At 42.9% G+C, this 26,354-nt stretch overlaps 1 protein-coding gene across 3 annotated transcripts in view; it reads right to left on the bottom strand.

Annotated features, from left to right (window-relative positions):
- The window catches only part of LOC122414008 (heterogeneous nuclear ribonucleoprotein L), a 77,244-nt gene that overhangs the window by 22,299 nt on the left and 28,591 nt on the right, over positions 1 to 26,354 (bottom strand). For all 3 annotated transcript variants that reach the window (XR_006261680.1, XM_043424749.1, XM_043424750.1), the window contains exons 4-6: positions 24,486 to 24,571; positions 22,341 to 22,437; positions 3,602 to 3,665 (exon numbers count right to left, since the gene is read on the bottom strand). Coding sequence is in view for 2 of the 3 variants with exons in the window: in XM_043424749.1 (XP_043280684.1) it covers positions 3,602 to 3,665; positions 22,341 to 22,437; positions 24,486 to 24,571 (247 nt within the window). In the remaining variant the exon portion in view is untranslated. The remainder of the gene's footprint in view (positions 1 to 3,601; positions 3,666 to 22,340; positions 22,438 to 24,485; positions 24,572 to 26,354) is intronic.

Below are 26,354 nucleotides of genomic sequence, written 5' to 3'. Positions count from 1 at the left end.
AAATTTACAGTGTCCCCAGCGGAATATCGAGTATTCATAGGAAAATAAACTGCCAAACGGCGCTATTGACTGATCGTGAAAAACGAAAATGTTCAATGGCGCAAAAAAGAACTCTCAGCTCTAAACAGCTCCGCACTCGAAAACAGCTCGGCTCCCGAAAACTCTACTCTCGAATTCATAAACTCTGCATAACGCCGCGATACGCGCCTCTCGTGTCATCAGTCATTTTCAACATCCGCCTAAACATGCGGAAAAGTAGAAACGTTATTGACGCGAATAGCAGCGATGTTTGGAGCAGGAATACTATCGAGTCGCAAGAGTGGATTTGCCCTGTTGCTACAGTCCAACGGCTCTACTCGCGGCAACTTTATTCGATGAAAATTCCACTCCAACTCCCTGTTTAGAGAGCGCACCTGTTTTCGAGCAAAAGTATAGTTATCGAGCCACTGCGATTCAGCGATTCAACTCGACGCCAGTCCTCGATGATTCCGCTCTTAAAAACTCTAGATTTACGCAGATCACGTCTCTCCTCCTCAACTTATCCACTCCCCTGTCTCCTCCCTAATCTTCCCTCAGTTTTTCTACGCATCGCAAGATACATTCCGAAATAAATTCACTCCAAAGTCTGTCTACTCCAAGATAAGACCGCTGCTTTATAACGAAGTCCAGAAACTCTGCTCAACTGTTCTCCATACTCCGAGCGACAACTCTGCTCTGATTTATTTATTCTGTCGAATAATTTTTCTATCGTAACATCTCCGAGTCTCTGAGATCAGAGACAACGTCGGAGCAGGCGTTTTAAGAATAACAGGAACGTTTTGGTAACACGATTTTTCGAAACGAAAGAATTTTGAGAGAAAAACTCTATCAGAAGAGAGAAAAAATGTTCTGGGGTGCAGCGATATTTTGGAGTCGAAATATTTCTGAGCACTATGAGGAGAGCTCTCTTGTGTTCGAATGTGCAATTTTTCCGGTGCTATTTTGACTGTGAAAACATTGAAAACGATTAAAAATTCGGAAGAAAATAATGAATTTTCGTTCGATCAACAACGATCTCGGTCGAGAACAAAGTGACGTAAGAGGAAAAAACTGTTTGAATCGAATGACGTTTTAAACGTCATTCGGTTCATGTTGCACGGAGAATGGACCGTGCCCTTCGGGAAAGAATAAAATTGTACTGGCAGTTCAACGTCTCGACGTCGAAATTGTGCACAAGAGCACCCTCGAATGCGACAATATTTTAGCGATCGAGACTTTTAGCGATCCGTTAAATAATGCGAAAAATAATAATGTGCGCGCCTGCTTTAAATTGCGCCTAGGAAGTTTTGGAAGTGGCACCGCATGGTCCCTGCGTGGACGTTGAGAATTTTGAAGTAAACATTTTAGGAAAGTTACTTTCGAGTAGATCTGTGAAGTTTTTTGAGAAACGTAAATACAGTGGACTCGCTATTGAGGAAGTGAGCGTCCATACGAACTGAAAATTGCAGTGTACGCAAACAAAATGGGGAATTATGCTGCCGAATGTCACTTTCGTGCTTTTAGTTTTTACGGTTTATTCACCGTAATTCCTTCAAACACGTGAGCCAGGAAATTTCAACGTGAATCTCTCATCAACAACGGTTGCTGCGTTTACTTATTATAGCCCGAACAATGGGATGCTAATTTTGAACAGCACGGAAACATTACGGACGTGATGCGTTGCGAGTCCCGACAACTTTTTACATTGCAATTTTTTCTTGTCCCCAAATGACCTGCCTCGTGGATTATCCGTTGACGTTTCCACGTGAATCTCCCAATTGATACCCTACGAAGCCCAGTCTCAAAGGGCCAGTATTTGTGTCGAGATTGATGAAGAAAGTGCTTTTAATTTTGTCGATTTCGAAGAATTTTGTTGCTGTGTTTGCGTAATCAGTAAAAACTTGGTGAATCTTTATCTCCACTTTTTACCGTTCGACGCACTAAAAATTCGTTCAACGGGCATGCAAAAGGTCGTGTACGGCGTTGCTATTATTCACCACAAAGCTCGCATAGTTTGTTTGAATTTCCGCAAAAAGCTGATGTTCGCTCGTAAAAATCTCTCAAGTTTCATGAAAATTCCAGTGGAAGCGTAAGCTCATTGTTGTTTCGTGGGATCGGAAAAAGTCTCTGCGCGGTGCTACGAAATTTTCACGAAATGTTTGGATCGTCAAATGTGAAAGGTTTATCGTTTGCCGAGTCAACATTGAATCAATCAGTTTCGATGTCTGAAAAATGTTTGGTTCGTAATTTTCATGAATATGTTGTGTAAATCTGAACGTCTCGTTGATTAGCGAACCGATTTTGTTCGATATAAAAATGTGTCACGCGATATTTAAATCGATCGACAGACCGAGCTCAGAGCAAGAAAGAGAGAGCGGGAGCAGAGGGGGCGAAATGGAAAAGGGAATTTGTGTGCATTGAAGATAGAAGATCGATGAGAACGTGTGACGTGAAATGTTTGCGTCTCGTGTGGATTCTTGGTTGGTATTTGAGCGGTCGAGGGTCCACACGAAGCGACCTACCATCTGGTTGAAACTTGGGGAATCCGAAATTACACCTTCGACCCATCCGAGCACGTTAACTCTCCGAGGCATAACAACAGAGGCGAGATAATTGTCGTTGATGTTAGTTAGAACGTTTTACGAGAATAGATGAGTGATATAACTCAATGGTAGAGTCGAGGAGTTGATGACGCTGAAGTTTGCAACGTTCGAGTCCAACGAAATTATGTAAAAAGACTCTCGAATAATTCCAGCAGCGAATCTCCAATTTTGTTTTTCCAATTTTCCCTATTTTTTTTTGTTTCTTTCTCGTAGTATTTCAACCTAAACGAATGATTCGTGAAATAAAAAATTGGTGAATTGCACATTTTTTTTCGTTCGTTTCGTTGGACTTGTTGCAAGCGTCAGCGTCGTGTGGAGTTGAGCTCTTCGTGAAGCAATTATGAGCGGAGATAAATTGAAGTTGAATAATTCGGTGTCGAATCGGTGTACAATTTATTTCATCATTGAATTCAAATGAGATTGATATTTTTGAGGATTCGTTGAAAAAAAAAAACAGTGTGCAAATGTGAACGATCAATATTATAAAACGGTATTATTGCTATCGAGTATGAAGATCATTCACAGAACTGTGTCATTCTATTTCACTGAGAATTTGAATACTTGATAATGTTTTTGAATAAATAATGCACTAATTTTCGAAATGTCGAATCCCGAAAATGATGCTGGCTCGCGTTAACTGGCCAGCGGACATAAATTCGCGATGAGATTGATTTATCGCTCGGAACTATTGTTCGGATATTGCAACGCTTTGGGTCGTTTTCAATCAGCGGTAACGAAAAAACTTTGAATTATAAACGCCATGTTTTGTATGGTTAATTTACACCGCGGATAAATTCTTGCTGGTATTTCGTAACAGAGTGTGTATGAATAATAAACCGATCATTAGCAAACAAGCGAAAAAGTGATTTCGAAAAAATTGACGATACAACAGGATGCCTAATAAATGAGAATATCTCGCGTGTGCTACTGTCCGTGTGTGCGAGCGTTCAGAGAGTACGAAATTGGAGGGTAATACTCACTCAGGACGGGTGTCGTGTAGTCCCAACTCTCTGCATCGTTCTTGTAGACGTTCAGCTTCGTAGGCTGTAACACATGGTAGAAGAAGAAGAAGAAAAAATAAGAAAATTTCTGCGGACTCGATGTACTTGGAGGTTTCTAGGCTAATATCGCGTTTGTCTTTTGTTTCTCGTTTGCTCTTTTTCTCTCTCCGCGTACAAGATAAATATAAAAGTATTTGAGAAAAAACGGGAGTTGTATGAGAGTAGGAACAATTTTTCTCAAGCCGTTTTTCCTTCGCAGCAGTTCGAGTGAAAAAGAAACGCGTGGGAGGAAATCGAATAACACGTGCGTATGGAGTACAAGATGAAAAGGCTGTTTTTTTCGTTGTGCGAAATACTTGAGAATACGTAGGAGGGTGAAATATAAAGAAAAGGGGGGGGGGGCGAAAATTTTTCGAAGAGAAAGCCAACCCGGTGGAATTTTATGCTCGTGTATACAAGAGCGTTTGAAGAGACTTTTATACGTTTCTCTTTCGCGTTGCTGCGCCGGAGGAACATTTTATTTTCCAAAGAATAAATTGTCAACTCGACAAATCCGAGTTAAACCGTATATTTCATCCGCCTTTCGAATAAATGAAGAAATAAAGAGAAGAAAACGGAGCGATCGGAGCGCCCTCGCTCCGAGACGAGGACGCGAGGAAATTTGGGTTCAACGCTTTCTCGTTCAATTTTACCGAGAAATTTTCTCCGGATTTGCTCCGAAGGATGCTGCAATTCTGAAAGAAGATAAAACCGAGAGAAAAATAAAAAACGAAGGGTCGGGGAAGAAACAAAAGACGTCACGGTGCACAAAGTGAGAATATTTTTTTCTCAATTTAATTAAACTTCGCGGAGCTCGAGAATAAATAAGATAAGCACGTGTGAGGTTTTCCTCTTGTAGCACGTGACAACGGAAGTGTAATTGCCTTCTGAGGAGTCGAAAAATACGGGGCATCTCGAGGCTGTTTTTTCACACGCTCTGAATAGCCACGAAATTAACAGCAAACGTAAAATATTATTCCCCACCCCCAGCACTCGCGTTTACTAAAAATTTATTCAGCAATACGAATCCAATTATAGCGTAAACTAAAGAAGCAGCCTTGCTCGGGGCAGTTGAATGGAGAAGTGAAAACGAACGGAAGCACTGTGCTGAAAGAATAAAAAATTCAATAAACCTCGCGTAATTTATTGTTGATCGTCGCGAGACTAGAAATGATTTAAAAAATATCAAAGCCCCCGAGGTTGAACTTTCAAAAAGAGGGCGGAAGAATATGAATTCAAAATGCCAGAGTTCCTCTCTATTTTTGTTCAATTTAACTTTGTGAGATGGCGCGCTCGAGGTGAGCGCTGCACACGCGCGGATAAGGAGAAGCACGGCAGGAGGAAAAGATATTGAAAAATGCAGGGAAATATGTAAAGCGCCGAGGGCTGAAAACGCAAGGGGAAAAGAGGGAGGAGAGGAAAAGATAAGAAATAAAGTCGTGTACAGCAGGCTCGAAGCGTGAGGGAAGACCCTGAAGTTTAAATCTTTTTGCCGATGCTGTCGAAACGGGTGCAAAGCGTCACGGGGGCAGGGCAAACAGAGATCACGAGGTTGGGCTTGTCTCTCGGGAAGCCAGAGGCTCCAACGTGTACGGACGCACACGAATGTATACGGTATAATGTCGAGGATTAATATATAAGCTATAGAAGCAGCTCTCGTATCCATGTGTCACCTTCCTCGCTATCCAACCTGACGATAATGCACTTTGAACCCCGCGAAGCATCTCTCAATTACTATGTAACCGAAGCGCTCGAGAAACAGACCAACTCTAAGTGAGACACGAACGGACTAATAATTCTCCGGGGACTCGTGCTTTCCCATTGTAACTAAGAGTTACAGTGTGGCTGCTCACTCCCACGCCGGACATTATTCATTTAAGGGTAAATTTTCGATACATCGATCGCTTTATGACTAATGTCCATGCGGAGCAATGGGACTCGAATCCTCCATTCATCATAGTCGTGACAGTCAATTTTTCTGTATTTTGTCTCGCGAAACATCCGAAATTGGCTTCCATTGAATGGACCGGAGGCCTCGATTTGACGAGAAGATGGAAAATTTTATTTTTCGTTGAAAATATGGAAGATAAATGGAACAAAGATTTCGTTGAGTTTATGCAGCGACGTTTGCGACGATCGAAAAGAGAAGTAGCGGGCTCCTCTTGATCTTTGTAATTTATTTCACGTTGCACTGTTTATTTTTTCATAAAGAGTGCTTTACGAATAGTAAAAAATTTGAGCTAAAATGAAGGGTACAAGAGTTTTATGATTTTATTTCAAAGTTGGGTGTAATAAAGAATGACGTGAAAACGAGTTGAGGGTTGACGGGACTAATTTAAAGGCGGTAATCCGAATGTGAGGCGATTTTCTCAAAGCGATAAAAAGCGCGGAACAAAGTTTGACGGGAATAATTTAGTAGTGAAAAGTTGGAAGGCTTGCGTTTCGAATGTTATTTTGTTTAACGATGTATTTGGGTGGATCTGTTGAAAATGTCGAAGACGAAAGGTCGAAAAGAGAAGTATAAATAAGAAGAATAAGAAGAAGAAGAAGAAGAGTGGGTGAATCGTACGAGTATAACGACTTATGGGTCGTTAGCAGGTGTTTAGTAGCTCGTAAATATTGTAAGCGAGGGCGAAAGCGGCCTGAGGGACAAGGGGCGATGTCGGCGGTATTCGTTCGCTCGTCAAGGAGCAGCGACGCAGACAAATCTGGAGCTTTTGACGGAAGAAACCGCGGGAAAGAAAGAGAGAGAGAGAGCGAGCCCTCGAGCATCAGAAATCAGCGGAGTTGAAGGTTGCATTATCCGTGGAGTAGCAGCGGAGGCCAACAGGAGTGAAAACCACTTTGAAATTCCTGCTCTGTACGATTTGGCATACTTTGCCACGTCACTTGCCTCCCCCGGTGCGCTCGGTAGTTGCTGCGTTTTGGCCGTCTCTCACTCCAGTAATTCACGTCATGATTTCGTTACGGAAATATTCTCGCGAGCAATGACAGCCGGGAATTTGGGCTGTTGCGTCGATGCTCGACGTTTGATTTCCACAATATTCGATATACCTCCGAATATTTGGACGATCTCATCAACCGACTAGTAGAAAACTAGCGTATCGCGCTCCAATTTCACGTTTCAGAATGTAATTATTTCATTTAAATACTGTCCTGTCCCGGGAGCACCGACGATTTCGGTGGCAAATCTCGTTCGTCAATGGTTAAAAAAGAGTTACGAAAAGAAGAAGAAGAAGAAGAAGTGTGGACGCAAGAGAGAGGAAAGAGTTCACAAATAGTATACGATCCGGCGAAATGTCACGGGGCCTCGGAAGGCGCAAAAGCTCCGCGATAAGCGTTCAGGGCGTAACTCGACAATTGCCCGATCACAATTTTGCCTTCTCCCAAACGAGATCGGGGTGAGATATCGGAAGATGTCAGTGATTTTCCTCGTTGGCGGCGTGCTCCGTGACAAACGCTGATCGTATTTGGGCCTCGTATACATTCGAGGGAGAATTGGAGAAAATGCTCGGAGACGATCTCGTGGCCAATTAGATTAATCGGAGAGGATTGAGAGAGGACGGGGGAGAAGAATGGCGGGAGTGTTTTGGAGGCTGCCCTCGGCGATGCTCACAACAAGGAGGACACACAATCTGTTTCACCTCTCGCAAATAGTCTCTGGCGAGACAATGCATCGAGGGGTGAAAAACGCTCCGGATGAGGAAAAAAGATAAAAACGAAAGAAAGAAAGCAGACTGCTGTGAGAGAGCAAAGGGGAAAAACAAGATGAAACCCCGGTTCTCAAATTGGTCAGATTCTGTAGAGCGAGACAAGTGCAACGTTTTTCTCGTTCCATACTGGCGTGAAACTGTCTGAAAGCGACGAGGGGAAAGCAGGAGGAGGAAGAGTGGAAGAGACGAGGTGTTGGAGAAATTTTTGGCCAAGTTCCAGTCCCCTCGTCCGGTTGGTCAAAGTTCTTCTTCTTCTTTACGTGAAACTTCCGTGTGTGAACGCGTAGCAGCGACTGGGATACCGTAAGGGGGGGGGGAGGCGAATGAGGCGAATGAGGCTGAGGGAAGAGCTCTTTTAACGTTTCGATAGAAGAAGAGGAAAGGCCAATAGACGCGTGCGAGGTTTGAACATCGTGCGCGAGAAATGCTTGCCGATGGTTTTGCGAGGTGTGGAGGAAAATTGTTCGATGGATTTGGGTCAGAGCGGTAGGAAAGAAAAAGAAGGGAAAAAAGGAGAGGGGAGAGGAACTAAACGCTTCGTGTTTCCATGCGATGAAAATAGCGCGCGAAACGTCGATGAGGTCCTCCCGCGGTGTGTTCGCCTCGGTGTCCCTCGTCGCGCCTCGTTCCTCTTTGGCCTATTGTCACAGCCTCACCGAAATATCTTCGTTAAGGCCGATTCATCGAGGCAGGAAGAGCAAAGGTCCGAGCGATCGAAAACCGCACCGAAACTCGAGCTTCCAAAGGCGGAAACGGCGTTTCGCTAATAGACAGTAATAGAGGAATGTCTTTTCGAAGAGGGAGCAGCGGAGAGCACACGCTCGAGTTTGCTGACGCCAAGTTTAACGTCCCCGACTTTTGCGCGTTTGCTCTCGAATGCTCTTGTGTACAACCGGAAGTCCCGGCTACGTGGTAGGAACGCGCGATGGGGCAACGAGCCTCGCGACACAAAGTGACAGCTCGCTGAAACATCGCGTCGAACTCTCATTTGCCAATTAGAGCCTCGTAACAATGTCTTTCTCGGTACTCTATCCGCCCGGCGCAGCCGACGTAAGCGTGAAATTCGAGAGTAGAACGCAAAAATTCGTCATCTCGCGGTCTAACCGAAGAGGAACAGACTCCGGAGCAGGGCTCGGTAGAGCGGATTATTATTATTTTAATCATTCTACAATCTCGTTCATCTTCCATAATTAGGGGCTAATTGGAGATCGTTAAAAAAAACGCTCAAACGACAGATAAATGGCGCAAGTAAAATTGGGCTCTGGACCCCCTTAAATTTGTCCAACAAATGAGTACACGAAAAACAGTGAGAGGGTGACGCGATAGCAGCGCGAGAGAGCCAGACAGAGAAAGCAGGAGGAAGCTACGCGTCGGGACAAATTGGAAGATGAATATCTAAGATAAAGTGGGGAAAAAGGTCTCTGTCTTCTGGCCCTGTGCTCGAGCCGAAAGACAGAGAGAGAGAGAGACGCAGCAAGAGGTAAAACATGTTGAAAATTCTTCCGTCATGAGAGAGGAATAGGCTGCTCCAGGAGAGTATGAGGGATGCTGAGAGGCGTAAATATCTCGAATTAATTGAACCTGAGCGCTTTCCTCGACCTCTTACCTTCTCCGACGACGATCATATTATCAAATTCTCCTACACACGTAGGAGAGCCCCTGCATGCTCGCTCCTCCCATTTTTTCCCCACTCGCGATTGCGAATCCCACTGCACACACGTAAATATATGTACGCGCGCACGCAAATCATACGTACAAACGAGTGTCTTAAAATCTATCGTATACTTAAACTTCGAGACGGAAAACTGGCGCGCGCGCGCGCGCGCGCGCTATGCTCTCGATGATGCATCCGGCCCTCCGCGGTTCATACGAGAGTGCACCAACGTGCAAACCCCTTTTCTGTCACATCAACGTCACGTTTCTGAAATACTCGGGAGTTATATTCGTCACGTTATACCCAATACTCGCTGCTCCTTCTCGCTCTCTCGTTGTTTCTCCCCCGTACGCGAGAGAACAGCCCGATCGTATTATCGTATATAAAGCGCGTACGTACGAGAATCTAGGTGTATACAGACGTATGTAAGTAAGCCATTTGCTCGGTGTCTGGAGGACTTTGCCGCTGGTTATTTGACGCTTATATGCATGACGGTCGCATACGAGATTGGCCAACCGCATGCACGCGTTTACCCTCGTCCGCTCATTCGTGTACTCCGAAAAACGAGCCTCGAGAATAAGAGTGCAATATCACTGAGAAGAGTACACACTGCGACTCGAGTATATTAGAGAGAGGACAGCTTTAGAGACGTATATCTGTGTATATGTGTTGTATATCAAACGGGAACGCCCTCTCGTGACGTACTATAAATACCAGACTCGACGTATCTCACGAGACGAATATCCCAGTTTAGTATATAAGAGCTTTAGACTCGCTTACGAATGTTAATAAGTATGTATGTTTGTGCTTCGTGTTTGCTTTGTTTTTTTACCTTTCTTTCGTCCTTTTTTTTCTTTACTCGTTGGTTTTTATTTATTATTTTTTAATGACGAGCTCCGAGTCCTTTCAGCCTTCTTTTTCAACGAAAGCTGCTCTGCTCCTCCTCGGATTTTCTGCTCTCTAAACCGCGAACTCGCGAGGCCCTTTTTTCATTACTTTTCGCTCACTTTTTCCAAATTCCCTTCAACTTTTTTGTGTCTAATCTCGGGAGCAAGGACTCCTCGTCGGACTCTCCGCCCGTTCGCGATGGTCGCGTTATTTGAACAACGCCAAAAGGACTCGCTACTCGGTGCTAAAAGTTTGTACGATTCGAGAGAGAGAGAGAGAGAGAGAGACGGCCTTTCGGAAAATATATGGCCAACGCCTGACGAACCCGAGAAAACCCGAGAGTTGAGAACATTGATGAAATTCCTCTCATTTAATTCTGGCTTGTACGGATTTTGTAACTGCGTTTTCAACGGCAGATGAAATCTCTCGAATGCTCACGCTAAGCTCTCCTTTCAGGCATTGTCAAACACGCATCCGTTATAAAGTCCTTCACTCGCGCCTCGCTCATCTCCCATTCTCAAGCTCTCTGGCTCTCTCTCTCTCACACACAAACACACACATTCGGTCGCTCCATCTCTCTTTCGTTCTGTTTACAGATCACGTTCGCGTCTACTCGTCGATCAGACTCGGCTAATTAAACTGCTTGAATTTTATGCAAAGCTCGTTTCCCAAGGTGTCGATTTGCTTAACGTTATTTGAAAAAAAAAATAATCACCCTAATGCGGAGAGTTTTGCCTCGTTTTATCGGACTTTCGGCACTAAAACCGCCCCGCACCAGCACGCGAGACGAAACAGATGATAAAACAGCTAAAGGTCTCGTTGTCCCTGAGAGAGCTTTTTTGCTAAGAATTGTAAAAGCACCATTGAAGAGAAACGAACAGGGGCGCTCGTCGCCTCATTTTGACCTTTTTTGAACCGGCTGAGGAGCGTCGCGCGACGTAACATGAATGGCCGATAGGTTCAACGTACCAGGTAATGTGCTCATAAGCGTTGCATTCAATTATTCAAATTATAATTTCAAACTCTTGTCCATTACAGCCCCATTTTCCGGCTATTTACGAATAAAAGTTGAACCTCAAGAGCGAAGAATCGAGCATACTTTTTGCTAGGCTCGGACCCCGCACAGTCGGTGACCTTTTCATAACGAAACGAGATGTTCCCGAAGAATCTTTAAAAAGACAATTAGTCGTGCTATTTTTGAATTAGGGTCGCATGCCTCCCGCGGTACTCGGTGAATTTGACGGTTGGACCGGTTCTAATTAAATAAAAATAAGCCGCAAGCGAGAATCTAGCATCGATTTTATTCTTAAGGGCAAAAAAATGTCGAACGCGTGTAACGACGGCGAGGGGCGGATTCGAAGTTCGTTATGTCCAACGAGGCCTATTTTAGTGTCAACTCGCGGTTGTGATCTTGAGGATAATGAGTAACAAGGAGAGAAGTGAATGTACCGAAGCGAATAACGCATCATCTTTGAAAGCTTCATTTTCGTGGTTGTTTAACGGTGATTCTGGAGAGTCGCATAGGGAGAAAGCCAAGAGAAAGGAAAGCGAGCGAGTGAGAAAGAGAGAAAAGTGATGATTGACGACGTCTGTGGGACGTCGTCGCAAAGTCCAAGCTCGCATATTAGAACCTCGTCTCTCTCTCCTCGCGTTGTCTCGTTGCACATTCCTCGTTTTACTTCTCTTCCTTCTTCGCCGATGAATTACTCGGGCGCGCGAGCAGCCCAAAGAGTGCACCAAACGAATGGCTCACCTTACAAAAAGCCCTCTCGCTCGATTCACGTCAATGCCTCCTGACACTATTCCAGAACGGAGCTTTGTTCTCGTACAAATAAATTACGAGAATTTTCATCACCGTATCTTTTTACGAGCAACCTCCCAGAGCTCCACGCTCCAAAAAATTCCTCGCCTTCTTCGTTTGTGTTTCTTCATTGAGTTACGACCACTAGAAATTCAGAGATTTCCGGCTCTTCAGAAATCACCTCGAGTCATCCGCGAATCCATTTTTTCTACGGCCTCCAAAATTCTATTCCCAAATGTGAATATTCCAAAATCTTTAGACCAAACCCTTCAAAAAAACACCGTAATTTTTCCAATACTCAACTCTCCACCGAGTTTTCTCCATTTCGTACATTTCTTCGTTGATTTCATCGTCGATATAAGAGAAAAAAAATCACGCAAATAAATGCAGCGTAATAAACAGCGAATGACAAATAAAATAATAGGGAATCGTGTGATGAAAGGGATGGTAGTGGATGGAAAAGGGAGGCTTCCAGATTATTAGAGATAGATTAACGAGAGCCTCGGATATATAGATCTCGAAGAATAACGATGACGAGGTTTGAGCCAGGGCACACGGAAACGGTCTGTCTTCCGTTATCGACGAGCTATTACAAAGCCATCACGCGATGTACACACACACACATACGGAGATACATATTAACGGATTTACACACGTGTATCGTTGTATATTTCCAGGGGATGGAGCGAGGAGCGAAAGAGGAGAGAGGGGAGAAGTAAAATGACTGGTGAAACGTTAACCAGCGGTACACCCTTGAAACGTGAAATCATGGACTATTTTTGGAAGGGCGAGGAATAAGACGAGCCGACTAATGGACCCTGCGGTGGCCCACCAGCGAACGTACACATCATCAGACATATCGGAAAAGCAACAGCCAGCGTTCGAGACGAGGAGCCATCAGTCAGGAATTTAGTCGTGGAAGGGGCTTGTGTCAATTTTTAAAAAAATAGTCGAAGAGTCAATGTGAGAAATGTTATTGTTACGGGAACGAGAAATTGGAAAGTCTGTGATGTTCCATTAAGCTAGCTCGCTTTTCTCAACTACAATAATTTGAGAAGGTAGTTTCAAATTTTTGCTGTTCACAATTGGCACGTGGAATTTTTCAATGTCGATTCTCTTTCTTTTCCTCGGTCAAACTGTCTCAAGGAATTTCGATTTCGAAAATTCCAAGTGAGGTTGATCCACTGGTCCGTACTCTAAACAGCGACGTGCGCTCGCACTTGCCAAATGGGATTGAACGCAAAGAGATTAACGCTAGGGAAATAAATCCTTTGTTACGAAGATCGTTAATCGTTGGGACGGATTTAAATATCTTGCAACATTACGATAGAAGAAAGTTATTTAAAGAGCGAGGCGATTTAAAACATTGATGTTTTAAAGTTGTTTTACTTTTCTTTGATAGTTTAAACACGCGACGAGGGGTAAAGGACTTGTTCATAAATCCTCGAGCTGCCGCGCCTTCTCTGACGAATTTCTTCGCGCGTTAAGAGGAGCAATTAATCTATAAACGTCTTGGCATTAGCCGCGTTAAAACGGGACGGAGTTATGGTAACAAGTGGAAACCGGTGCGCGAAAACCAAAATTTCCGTCACTTTATGTCTGGACGGGGTGACCGCGCGCGCGCGCGCGCGGGAAAATAAGAAAGCCGCGCGCGCGGTTCTCTCGACTGCGCGATTAATCAATCGTCTCCAATCCCCAGGCTTCTACTTTCCGATATTCCTTGCCAAGATTCAACCCCGCAACCGTCGAACCAAGATTCACCGAGGCACGCTCGAGACTGACGTAATAAACGATCTTTTCGAAATAACGACTTTGCCCATTTCTTGTACGCGCTTCAACCTTAATACGAATATTATCCACAGCCAGTGATTCTTCCACGAAACAAAATCCCTCGAGCCAGACTCGTGCGACAATCATTCATTCTCATTTTTCAAACTATCTTTCATTATTTTTTTTTAATATTAAATTTTCTTGTACATGAGACGAAAATTATTCGAGTTTGAAACTATTTTATGTTGATTAATTTCAAGTCTAAATTATTAATAAAATTAATAAACACTTCCATTGAGAAATATTTTCATCATAAGAATGTAATAAAATGCTTTAAAAATGTCGTAAAAGATCACATTTATACTTCAACTTGACCGGTTAATGATCGAGTCGATACCGGTGACACTTGAAATACACATAACCAAGGGAACATTTTTAATGTGCAAAAGAAAGTTTACGTCGGTGTAATGGCACCGAGAAAAAAGAATGGTCAATTCATTTAAAAAAAGCGAAGCTACTAGACGAATGAAAGCACGTGAGTCAGTCTCAAGAATAAATTTGCTGAAATTCCCGCGATTCCCGAATTTGCCGGAAGTTCAATCAGCTGCTACCAGAGCAGACCAACGTAATGACTGACATCCGCTTTCGAGGCGTCAAAAACAAAAGTTTTTTCATGTTTTCTTTCTTAAACGCCCCCCGTAAGGTAATATTTTTTTTAAGGAACGGAATTTATCGAACGACTAAACTACTTGAATCAGTCAAAACTGGAAACATGAGAAAAATAGGAGAGCACTTTTTGAGCTGGATTTTATGAGCGAGAAAAAATTTATTTCGCCTTAACCAAATCGATTTTCTCATTTATTCAATCCGGTAGTCTCAGAGTTACGTGTGAATGAGTTTGAGAGTGTTCATTCCCAAGCTGATTAACGAGAAGTTCATGAATTTTCGAAAGCACTCATTTTTTCAAGTGTAAATAAGAATCGCTAGTGAACGTACGTGTTGATTGAGTTTCCTCAAGTTTAATTGATGTTGAATAAACGAGAGCTTTTTTCCCTCGATGTATCGAATTCAGCAGCGTACTGGAAACTCGAGTGCTTTGAGAATCTCTCGAGCAGTAAGGGATTGAAATGTAGGGAATAGATAGAGTCTTGTTTTTTCCGAAGTTACGGGAGTGGAGTTTTGTTCGGGTTCGAGAGGCACTAACCAAAACTCTCTCTCTCTCTCTCTCTCTCTCTCTCTCTCTCTCTCTCTCTCTCTCTCTCTCTCTCTCTCTCTCTCTTTCTCGCCCGTGCAAAGGTTACGTGACCAGATTGCGGAATTATTTCGATACAATCGACTAGTAAATTCAGGCAAAGAACAGAAAGCCTGATTCTTTTATCTCCCCCAAAAAATTCCAATATCACTCGAAAGTTGGCAGCTGTCGGAGTTTGCACTGATGTAATTCAGGAAATACCCATGAGGCATTGAAAGTAACACCTCCCCGTGTTGCGGTAAACAAGAGAGAAAGAGAGGTTCAGAGACAAAAGAAGGAATTTCGTGTCTGGTGAGGAAAAGCGGATTTGGAGCAACGGGGAGAGAAATAAAAGTAAACAAATAAACGAAAATCGAGGAGGGGGGGGGGGGGGGGAAAACAATCGAAATACGGGTGCTATTATTACGAATAACCGCGAGCAATTCTGATACAGATCGTTAAGTAGTCACGGTCGAAGTAACGCGTAACAAACCGAGAGAGCCCGAGTCTATCCGCCGCAAATTATCGACGCGTTAAATTCTGCCACCGCCGCGTTGTTCTTTCACCTACAGCTCGTGCATCGCACGCCTCAACATCGTGGTTTACCAAGGAGCGTGCACTAAACTCGCGAGTATCGCCGCTTTTAATTGTTCGAAAAAAAGTACATCAACGAGAAGAAACTCCGAGAGTCTTTGCTTCTTTTTTCGCCATTATTTCCTACGGGAGAACTTTTTTTATCACTCTGACGAAAGCCTTAACGAGGGCGGGAAAGCTTGCGTGATGTGAAAATGAAAACTGGAAAAAAAACGTGTCGAACGCTCGTCCGGACGAACCCTGGTGACAACTGTCGCCATTTTTTATCTACTTTTTCTCATATTTTATTTCAAACGTAAACGCCCAAGTCGAAATAAAGATTTGCAGGAAGTGAAACCGTAAATCTTGCAGATTTTCATATGAAAATCGTTTTTTTCAACGTTTCTATTATTCCCCGTTGTCTTCCTCGTCGGAGTACATATAATAATGGAAAGTTCGAGTATCGCTGATAAAAATCCTCCGAGGAAGAAACGGATCGGGCGAGTGGCAAATTCTGTAAACCGGGATATCACGCAATCTGTTTCATGCGAGTGCGTTAATAAAGTTTCGAGTCAAAGTTTTCGTGGTTAGAGTTTAGCCGAGAAAATGGTGCCAGCATATCATCTCGTTCGTAATTTATCGTTCGCTCAATCCGCAGATCTGTAACTTTGGAGTAACTTTGAACACGCAGCGCGATCTATTTCCCAAAGTATTTCACTTGCTGGTCCGACATAATGCGGTCTCGTGGGTCGCTTCATTCCGATGCTTTTCTATGAGACTGCCATTCCGTCCACTCTTTCCTTCTCCTTGACAATTACAAGCGACTGGAAAACTTCAAGGTCCGATTGTAATGCGTGCAAGTATTTTGTGATTTTCTCTCGCTCTCGCTCGTTCCATTTCCCTCGCTATTTGCACTTTCCATGGCGAAGTTCTCCTGCGAAAAGCTCGTTCCTGTCAGATCTCATTCCTCCTTTCCATCTTCTTTCTCTCTCTCTCTCTCTTGGAGCCTCTGCTAATTTGCAATTCAAAACGCTCTGCGTATCTCGCGAGAGCATAAAACGAGAAAGCTCTTCCCTCTCGCGCTCTCTCTCTCTCTGGTTTTTTCATATTTTTTTCATTCCAAGATCCTCGGCCTGTCGTTTCGCTTTTCTTTTCTCTAGCATCTCGCTCTTCTTGCATGATTATGAAACCTGAGTAACCAAGAACAAATGCCATAGACGCGAGAAAATTGTGCTAATGATATTGATGTAAATTTTAATAGAAATATGTAGACGAAGCATAAGGAATAATATCGTAATTCAACGATAAAAATACCTCTGGAACGAACGCGCCGTAGTCTTGGGGGGAGATAAAAAAAAGTCGAGCTAGCAAAAAAAATGGTAAGAAACATTAAATTAGATCATAATTCAACGCGGCAGTTTAAATGTGGCAATAAAAAATGGAATAATTCATCTCGAATGTCAAAATTCTCGATGTACCGGAGAATTCGTCGGTGTTCTATACGATTTCGAGTCTCTTATTGGCCTCCCTTGCGAGCGTCCTCTCGATTCGGAAGGAGGAAATTGATGTCGACTTGTATAATAGAAAATAGGAGGATAATTAATATCGGAAAGCTCAATAATTGCGGAGCATCTTGAATCGAGATTGTAATTAATTATATTGCACAGTCGAACGAATTGACCTCCGAGAGATTGCCGAGATAGGAGGAGAGAGGGCAGATGGAAAACTTCTTCCTTCCCCTGTACGATGAAAAGTTAATTTGAAACTTCGCCTCTAAAATACGTATATTCGGAGATACTTGAGAGAAAACGGTACTCGTGTAAAACGGATATTACTTCGAGTGCACCAACTATTAATGCGGAAAACTTGACGACCGATTCGAACGTCAAAAGAACCGTTTTTTTTTATTTCCCGTGCGCATACGGCTGAAGAAAACGTTCTTCAGCCCCTCGAGTTTTTCAGGGCCGTTAATAAATTTAGACAGGTGCGGTGCAAAGAGCTAATTAGAAAATAAAAAATGGCTGGTCTGCCGTGCGAGTGTGTGCGCGAAGAAAAACCGGTGGAAATAAAAATTAAGTAGGCAAAGACTCGTGCAAACATCCGGCGCGCGAGTCTCATTGAAAAGGACATTGGGGAAAAGAATGAAAAATTTTCTCTCCGGTCGAATAGGCCAAAGCCTCTTGGTCATTTCAGCCGCTCTTTCTACGTCGTTTGCCCCAATGCAAATTACGTCGAATACGAAAAGTTAAAAGAATGGATAAAACGAGAGCAGAGAGAGAGAGAGAGAGAAAAATTTGCAAGGTGAAAGCAAAGAAAAATAGGAAAAATTGAGATGAAAAATGTGTACGAAGATGGAAATAACAAAACGCACTCGACTCAGAACTCTACAACAAATACTTGTTTTTGCCCTTTACAACGAGACCCCCGACAAAGGAAAATCTCCGTACATTTATCCTTCGCTCTAAAACAATCAAAGTTGAACATTTGTTTTCGCGTTTTCCAGCACGAGGCTGCGTTCCGCGTTTCGATGAAAAGCTGCGAGTTTTCCATCGAACGACGATCCTTGAAAAAAAAATAATGGGAAATTCATGATTTTGAGAGCGCAGACGTATGAATTTCTCGTCCCGTTAATACGACCGGAAGGTGCGTAAGGCGAGAGAATCGAAGTGAGAACGGGAATCGTGATAGTATTTTCTATCCGACGGAGTCGCGCGTTCGCCGCGAGTATACGCGCCTCCGACGAACGGCAGGAGAAACAGAGGGAGAGAGAGAGAGACTATGAGAGGAAGGATCGATAGTTCGCGACTTGCGCGTGCTTCCGCGGACACTGGAGAGCGCCAGAGAATTCTCTCATGTCTTTTTATATTTATCTCCGTTATCCGGTAAATTTATCACCAATTCACCGGCTTATTTTCACAAGAAATTTATCAATCGTCGCAAAATGAAGGATTGCTTGAAGAATAAAAATGATTATGATCGATGAAGAACTAATGATGGACGCATTAATGATGAAACGTGATACACGAAAATACAAATAATAATCAGGCGAGATCGCAACGTCGATGGGGGAATAGGAAAAGTTTGGCGCGGAAGTAGATTCAAACTGTAAACTCTCGAGTGATGTTGATAAACGAGTATAGAATCGAAAGAGTAGCCAGGGGGAGGGAAGCGATGGAAAAAAGTGCTCAAACTGTCGTAAAAAGTTTTGATCCTTTTTATCCAACGCTCAGATAGAGAGAATACGGTTGTACATTACGGAAACGAGCGTTACGTGTCTTCGATTCGACTGGAAGCGAGATGAGAGAGAGAGAGAGAGAGCGAGAGAGCAAGGGAGCGGAGGACGCTGGGAGGAGGGGGAGCGAAATTTCTGCATGTATATATAACGGACCGACCAATGTGGCTGATCGAATGCCAAAGTTTTCCTCGTTGAAATTCCCGACGGAGCTTATTTGCTCTCGCTCGAGTTTCGATCTATCGCTATACAACTCTTTTCTCTCTTTCTCTCTCGGGCGCTCTCCGTCCGTTTATTTTTCGTCCCTTTCCCGGGCCCGAGACTCCCCGCGGGACGCGGAGGACTCTGCATTAATTTCGTTATCCGTAAAAACTCGCTGACTAACCTTCATCCACTTTGGTGGTCTCGAAATGACATGAAAATTAAAGGGAAATAAGAGAAAGGGGAGCAGACGAATTGAACTTTGCGTGTATTATCATTTCGGCCTGTTCAAATATTTCCTTTCAAGATTCAACGAATCCGGAGCGACGTCAATTTTTTTCACGTTATCCCCAACTTTCTTTGCAATTATTTATGCAAGTTTTTCCTCCCCGCGAGCACCCATCGCGAGCCATTTCCTCTTTTCTCCCAAGCCTGCATATTTCAAAGGAAAATATGGTGAATAAGGAAGCTCTTGAACTCGCGCGCGGTTGATAAATAAAAAAAGTAGGGCATTATCGACGATATTAATGCGCGGCCCCCGCCGGTTTTCTCGGAACTTTCACTACGAGCTCGTCGAGTGTGTTTCAAATGTTACAACAGAAGTTAAGATATTAGCCTCGGACGAGGACTTATGAGATCGCGAAGGGCTTGAGAGGAGACGCGAGATCGTTTGTCTCGGATGTCACGCTAAGCGCGAATTTCGCGCCCGACCTGACATCGAAATAGACTCCACTGCCGCTTTCCATCTTTCTCTCTCCAATTCGCACCGTCTCTATTTTCACAAATTGTAACTATATCCGTCTATGTACGTTTGCGCGCACGTGCGACGAAAAATTTCAAAAATCTTCCGCAATTGCGGCCTCTTGAAGAAATTCATTACGCGAGAGAGTCAAGTAACCCCGCGACGAACGAAGATTAATCAATCTATTAAAAGGTTCCTTCGTTTCGCGGGTGACCTGCGAACCCGCGATTCTCCAAAATAATAATAACCAATTCGCTTTGAATCGAAATTTCCTCGATAACGAAATGAGGATTCGACGATATTCGTGTACTCACGAGTCGTTCGATGAAATATTTACTTGCCTGGCTCGCAACCCTCGCACTAAATATCAAGCAATAAAAAGGGCATTGGAACATTCGAGGGGACTGAAGAATCAATGAAATTGGCAGTTTAATGAGTAAAAGCAATTATCCTTATGGCCACGAATTAATTGATGATGGAACGCGTACGCTATCGAGTCTTGATATTTATTTCTACTGCTTCGAAAGTAAGTAGGCGTGACTATCTCGTCATCTCGCTCCAATATTCTACGAGGAGTCATAATTTATGTACGAAGTAAATTTTTGCGCTTCCTCCCCGTTTCTCCTTCCTCGTGTCTCTCTTTATTTTTCTTTTTAGCTTCGTTCTGCTTTTGGTTTTTTTTCTTTATTCTTTTTATTTCATAATATCAGGAATGATTTCTTTGTTCTGGACACGCGATGCCGTCCCGTATAGTTCTCAATGTGTCACGGAAGCTCGAGGAACTTGCGATATCGATCAGCTGTTTATCTTGCCGGAGGCTCGTGGTAAACGTCGAGGCGAAGCGACGAGACACACCCCCGGTTCGATATAACACACGAACTCGCGCACACACCCGCATGCAGCACACCCACGCACGCATCGACGAGGGGCACCGAAACGACGTTCGGAATATCCACAAACATATACTCATAAGCTTTATCGAAAAGTGTGTACGTAAACACCCTTTTTGTACCCCTTTTATTCGGAATTATTTATTCGACGTTTTTCGTTTTAGTTTTCATTTGGAACGACTCGAATTTTCTTCATTATTCGCGTATTCACATGGTTCGAAATATGACGCGAGTCAGATTTTTTCGTGTCAGTGGGTCTTCAAAATAACCCTTTTTCAGGCACTCAAGATCTTTTATACTCTTGCAGCGAGCGAAAAAACGTGATTTTCTTGATTTTTTTTCGACAAGAAAATAAATGTTTATTGAAAAACTGTAAACGGCGTTCGTTAGTGCATACGGTCATGTACTTGTACAATTTTTTTCATCGAAAAATTGCCCAAAATGGCGCAACTCCAGCTGTGTTCCAGCAGCACCTTTCTGGAGCATCAGTTGCGGTGGACGATTGAAAAACTATCAATCCGATCCGTACGAAATTTATACCACTTATTTGTTACAACAATAGCTTGGGCCTGGACAGAGAATTTGTAAAAATTTTGATTTAAAAAACAATGGCGACAGTTTTAACAAAAAATTCATTTTTCGAGGCGCTAAATTTTCAATTTTTTGTTACAATTTTTTTTCCCCCAACAAAATACGAAATCCTTCGTCCAGGCCCTAGCTATTATTTTAATAAATAAGTGACATAATAGTAGTTTTTTAGCAATCGTGCCCGCCGCAAATGTATTTTTCAAAAGAAACGATTCCGAGATAATCGCGTTTAAAGATAAGTTTATTAGGCGACCGCACGCACCGGGCGGTTGTCTAAATATTCTTCAATTGTACTTGAAGAATATCAAATAAAAAAAATTTCGATTTTTCCGCCCGTCACAAGTGTACATAAGGCCTTAAACGCCGAAATCGATGGTAAACTTCTTCCTTCCACTACTATTGGGAATTGATCGTGGTCTCTGAAGGCTTGTAGTGCAAAGTGTATACATGAAATCAAGAGAATCTCGGTCGATGATATCGATAAATCGATCGGGACAAAATGTGAAATATTAAGGAAACGTGTAAAGTTTCATTTCGTTGTTAGTATGAAAATAGCGCGTGTGGCGGAAGACGGTTATTATCGACGGAAAACGATGCAAATTTATCGTTTTGTTTCTTTTCTTTTAATCCTCTCCTGAGTGCAACTGATTCGGACTGTTGTAGAAAATTCAATCGAATTTGTAGAGGCTCCGATTCTTTTGGATGAAATTTTTCAAGTGGTTCTTTTTATAGGATCAAATCGAGAGGGAAAGAGTTGAGAAAGCGCTCAGAGATTAAGATAAAAGGTAAATCCATTGGGGATAGTATTCTCAGGCGTTGGAATAAATTTTCGAGTCACCGGAGAGATCAGAGTAAAGGGGAAAAAGTGAAGGAGGTGCATCGGAGTGAATGAGAAAGAGCGAGTGAAAGATCGCGATAGTCGACAAGAGAGCAGGCTAGGGTCAACTCCTATTAAGCTCGGGGGATATTCGAGCCGATCACAAAACTCCGATCTCGCCTTTGCGCTCGCATTTCTACAAGTGAATATAGACAGATCGCGAGGGACTCGAATATCAATGCTGAAATTTGGAGAAAAAACACGCACTAAAATGTAAACAAACGTTGAGCAAATCGTACGAGGAAAATGGAAAAAAAGACAGAAAATAAATAAAATTACGAGGCGTTTGCCCAGCTGTTTTGCGGCCGCAGCTCGATCTTTGTACGGATTGAAAGGTGTCGAAAAACCATCTCTTCATTAGCGTTCCAGCTCCCGTTGGGAGCTCACTTTAGAAATTTGTTTTACCTGCTTCGAGAGCCAAAATGAAAGGTCGAGCGCGGTAGCCGCAGCGCGCGTAATCATCGGCAACCGCAACACCAGCACCGAGATCATCGAGTTATTGTTCGCTCTTCAACTTACCTTGGCAAAGTCGATCTTGAGTGTGCAACACCCCGAGTAAATGTCCATTCCGTGGAGTGCTTCTTTTGCCCGAGTTGCCGAGTCCACCGAGTCGAACGTGATATACGAACGTGCCAGTTAAGGATGCATCGAGATTGGAAGAAATATTGCCTGCTATCGAACAACCAAATGCTTGATTCATCGAAGTGCAATGAACTCGGGTAAGTAAATCACTTATTTCTCCAATTTTAACGAGCCAACTTTCCTCACTCCCCGACTCCGCATCGAGTCAATAAACATCGAATCACGTTGCGATACATTTTTCCCCGTTTTTCATAAACCTTCCTTTCATTTCTCGTATTTTAATTTAATTATTATTTAGACGATCGATCGAAGAAAGCAAATTATTCGATGCTTTGACAGTCGACAGAAAAAATATTCTTGAAAAATCGATAATATTTAAGAACGAGCAAGTGATAAAAACTCGATAAAACGAAAGTGAATTTAAGAAGCGTGAAGGCACACACGATTCCTTTTACAAGAACAATATTTAACGATGAAACGGTATAGAGCGAGGTTCAGTTTGAATACGAAAGTTAAACGAGTCACGCTCTCGCTCGTGTACGTACAACAGAGAGAGAGAGAGAGAGAGAGTCCAAGTACAATAAAATCAAGTCCAGAAGGAATGGAGGACGGAGAATGAGGAACACGCGACGATCACACTGCACACGCTTCTGATCTCAATTCTCCGAGGCTATTATCCGACAACAAACGCTTGTTAATTGAGCTAAGTTTTGCGGATAAACGATTTCCGTCCAGAGAGCGACGTACACGTATATTAATCCTCGGAGCACACTGTTTTACGAGAGACACGAGATTTGCCGTCGAACGTGAATAAGCATTGAAAATGACGAAAAAAAAAAAACAAAGAAAAGTATTTTAACGGCTCTGTTTTTCTCGCTGTAATATTGACCGAGAAAACTGGGCAAAATTCAAATGTACAATATTCTCATGCATGTGTGTGTGGGTGTGTGATACTTTCGTGAATCACGAGGAAATTGAATGGCGTCGAACCGAGCGAGGAAAATCTATTCGTGAACTTGGAGTTATCCGGCTTATCCGTTCAATCGGCAAATTCTTCGTTTCTATGTAACGCTTTCTCCTCTGCTCTCTTTCTCCATAATCCGCAAGTGTATCGATGTCCCAATAGACGCGTATAAATCGGATATACTTTTTAGCGGGAAAACGGTTTTTTTATAAGCCTCAATATGCTGCAGGCAAATATACTGAACATTTGACATCAATTCGATCAATTTATTCGCTCAATTTTTCGATACGGTAGCTTTGTAAAAACCTTTTCACTCTTATGACGCAGATATCATCAATTCAAATGTTAGCCTTCGAACATTTCCCTGCAGCACTCGTTCTTAGTTATGATGCCATTTCGAAAAGTGGTCAAATTTAAATTGGCTTCCTTCCCACAAAATTCATCGAATCCGAATCGATCGAAGCATCCAATTCGTTTGATTATTCCTGAGAGGGAATCCTGCTTTAGAAAGTCTAAGAAATCGATTGTTTTCGGGAATATTTTTAGGATAGACGGAAATAACTCGGCACAGCGAACTTTTCGGTATAGTTTCAAGGATATTTCAGGAGTAGAAAAACATGTGAATGTACAAAAACCCGATAAAATTGCGAAATTCTATATTTACAGCACGTTGAAGCGATTTTCTTCTTCTTCTTTAAAAGCGTTTTTTTTTCAAACTCGCTAAAGATATAGAATTTTGCAATTTTTTTGGGTTTCTATAGGTTCATATGGAAGAAAAATATATGAAAATGGAAAAAAAATTTGGTATTTTCGTTACAAACTATAATTACGATCTCCACGTTGTTCACAGCTGAGAAGAAATGTTTTTCTATACCGTTGAAATATCCCTGAAACTATACCGAAGAGTTCGCTACGGTGAATTATTTCCGTCCGTCCAAAAACAATGCCGAAAACAATCGATTTTTTGGACTTTTTAAAGCAGGACCCCCCCTTAATTCCAATAGACCGAAAAATGGCAAAAAAATATTTTGATAAAAAAAAGTATGGAATCCTTACGATTATCGCATAATTATCAACGGAATAAAATACTGAGATAACAAAAGTATTGAAAAGGATATTCGACCATGGCCTGGACTCCATTTTTCTTGAATATGACGATTCGTTGTACCTGTCCACTGGGTGCACTGATAGTGTGCAATACGTTCTGAAAACAGACAAAAGAAAGAAGGACGAATGTAATATATGGTAGCGAAAAGTTTATCTCTGTATATGATGAGATTCGTACAAGATCTTGTTGAATAAAGGATGCATGTGGCGAAGTACGTGGGATGAAAATCTTGAGATTTCGTGACGTTGGTAATGTCAGATGTTTTATACGTGTGTGACCTGACTCACGAGAGAACAACGTCGCCTCCTCGCAGGGGATCACGAGAGGGGGGGACAAATGGTGGGATCAGTGGTAAGATTTCGGACGGAGTTTCATCCCTTTTGGATGGACACTTGCCAGGAGCGCACTAAATTTCTAGCACGTGCATTGATTTCATACTCTTTCCCGACGGTACCGGAAGTCGTGAGGAAAAGTAGGTGGAACCGAAGGCATGCGGCATATTTCGAGGAAATCTTTAATTAGATTTCGTTAATAATTAAGTGGAAAAAATCCACAGTTCCCGAGTCCGAAGAACAGTGAAGAAAAGCGTCTTGACCGTTGGCACAATTCGGAGGGGCGAAGATGCAGCGATCGGAGGGAAAAAAAATATTTGTCGAATTAAGGGGAAAACAGTGCTCATCGCTCTTCGTTCAGTTGCTCCATATTTTGAAAGCTGAGGCAGAACATTTCGCCCGATTGCTCAGAGCAAATACCTTCTCCCCAGAATACTAGCTCCGAAACGAAAAATCATTGCGTCCACACATTGCAACCCCAAAGTCCTGATTTTTGTAAATTCGTCGCGAGGAGGAGAGGACCGAAAATTAAACACGACTTGAATAATTCAGGGATGAGCGAGAGCGTGGATCTCTTGAGGGGTGAAAACACGAGGAGAAATTGGTGATTTTTGTCGGGCAGGTTAATCCTCCTCTGGATGCGGGGGTGGGTGCAAAGAGCGTTAAAACAAAGAGGATCGTTCCAAGGATTTGGAAGAACAAGAGAGCACACGAGAGAGAAAGGGTGAAAAGGAACAGAAAAATGAGAGTGGAAAAGGGAGTTGGGAATCTCGTGAAAAAGATATGAAGAGAGACGATTGCAGTACTCTCATTTCTAGCCTATTGTAAGCTTATATATATTCTTTGCTCCGCCTCTTGGATCGAGGTACTCGGCGTGTTTCGAAGCGGCACCAGCAGCAGGTGGAAAAGCTAAACTTCCATATCCGGCTGCGTGCTCTTACGGCGAGTAAAGCTCGCGGAGAGAGAATGGGCTTGAACGACAACTCGAATAGTATTATACTCGCTTCTGACACCAGGTGAATTTCCCTCGGGTCTAACGTCACGCTTTTCCTTCTCTCTCTTTTCGACTATTTTCCTCTTACAGCCAATCCTCTACGCTCTTTCTCACGTTTCACGTGTGAAACCTTTTGCCCTCGCGTGTCTTTCCTCCCACACAAAATCACAAATGCGCACATGCGCACACACCCATGCGCAGGCACAATCGCACGCACAATATTGTATTAATATTCAGACTGCGAGGGCACTCTGCAAGCATTTGAATTATCAATGATCACCTGCCAACCTTTTTCTCGTTCCATCAACCCTCTGACCCAATTTATCTTTTGTCTCATCAATTTTTCCACTGCCGCGACTAATTTCAGGCATTTCAAGCCCCTCAGTTTGAGCTTTGGTTGACGAGTCATTGAATCTGCACTCGAAACATTATGCACGAATACGTGAGTATGAAATGTACACATGTTGATTGCAAGCATCAAAATTATTTCAGTTCCCCAGAAAATATGAATATTAAATTATCGATTTATATCGAAGTATTTCTTGCTCCAGCT

The sequence above is a fragment of the Venturia canescens genome, chromosome 7 (assembly GCF_019457755.1).
Source record: "Venturia canescens isolate UGA chromosome 7, ASM1945775v1, whole genome shotgun sequence".
Taxonomy (NCBI): domain Eukaryota; kingdom Metazoa; phylum Arthropoda; class Insecta; order Hymenoptera; family Ichneumonidae; genus Venturia; species Venturia canescens.
This window is presented reverse-complemented; position numbering and strand designations above follow the sequence as displayed.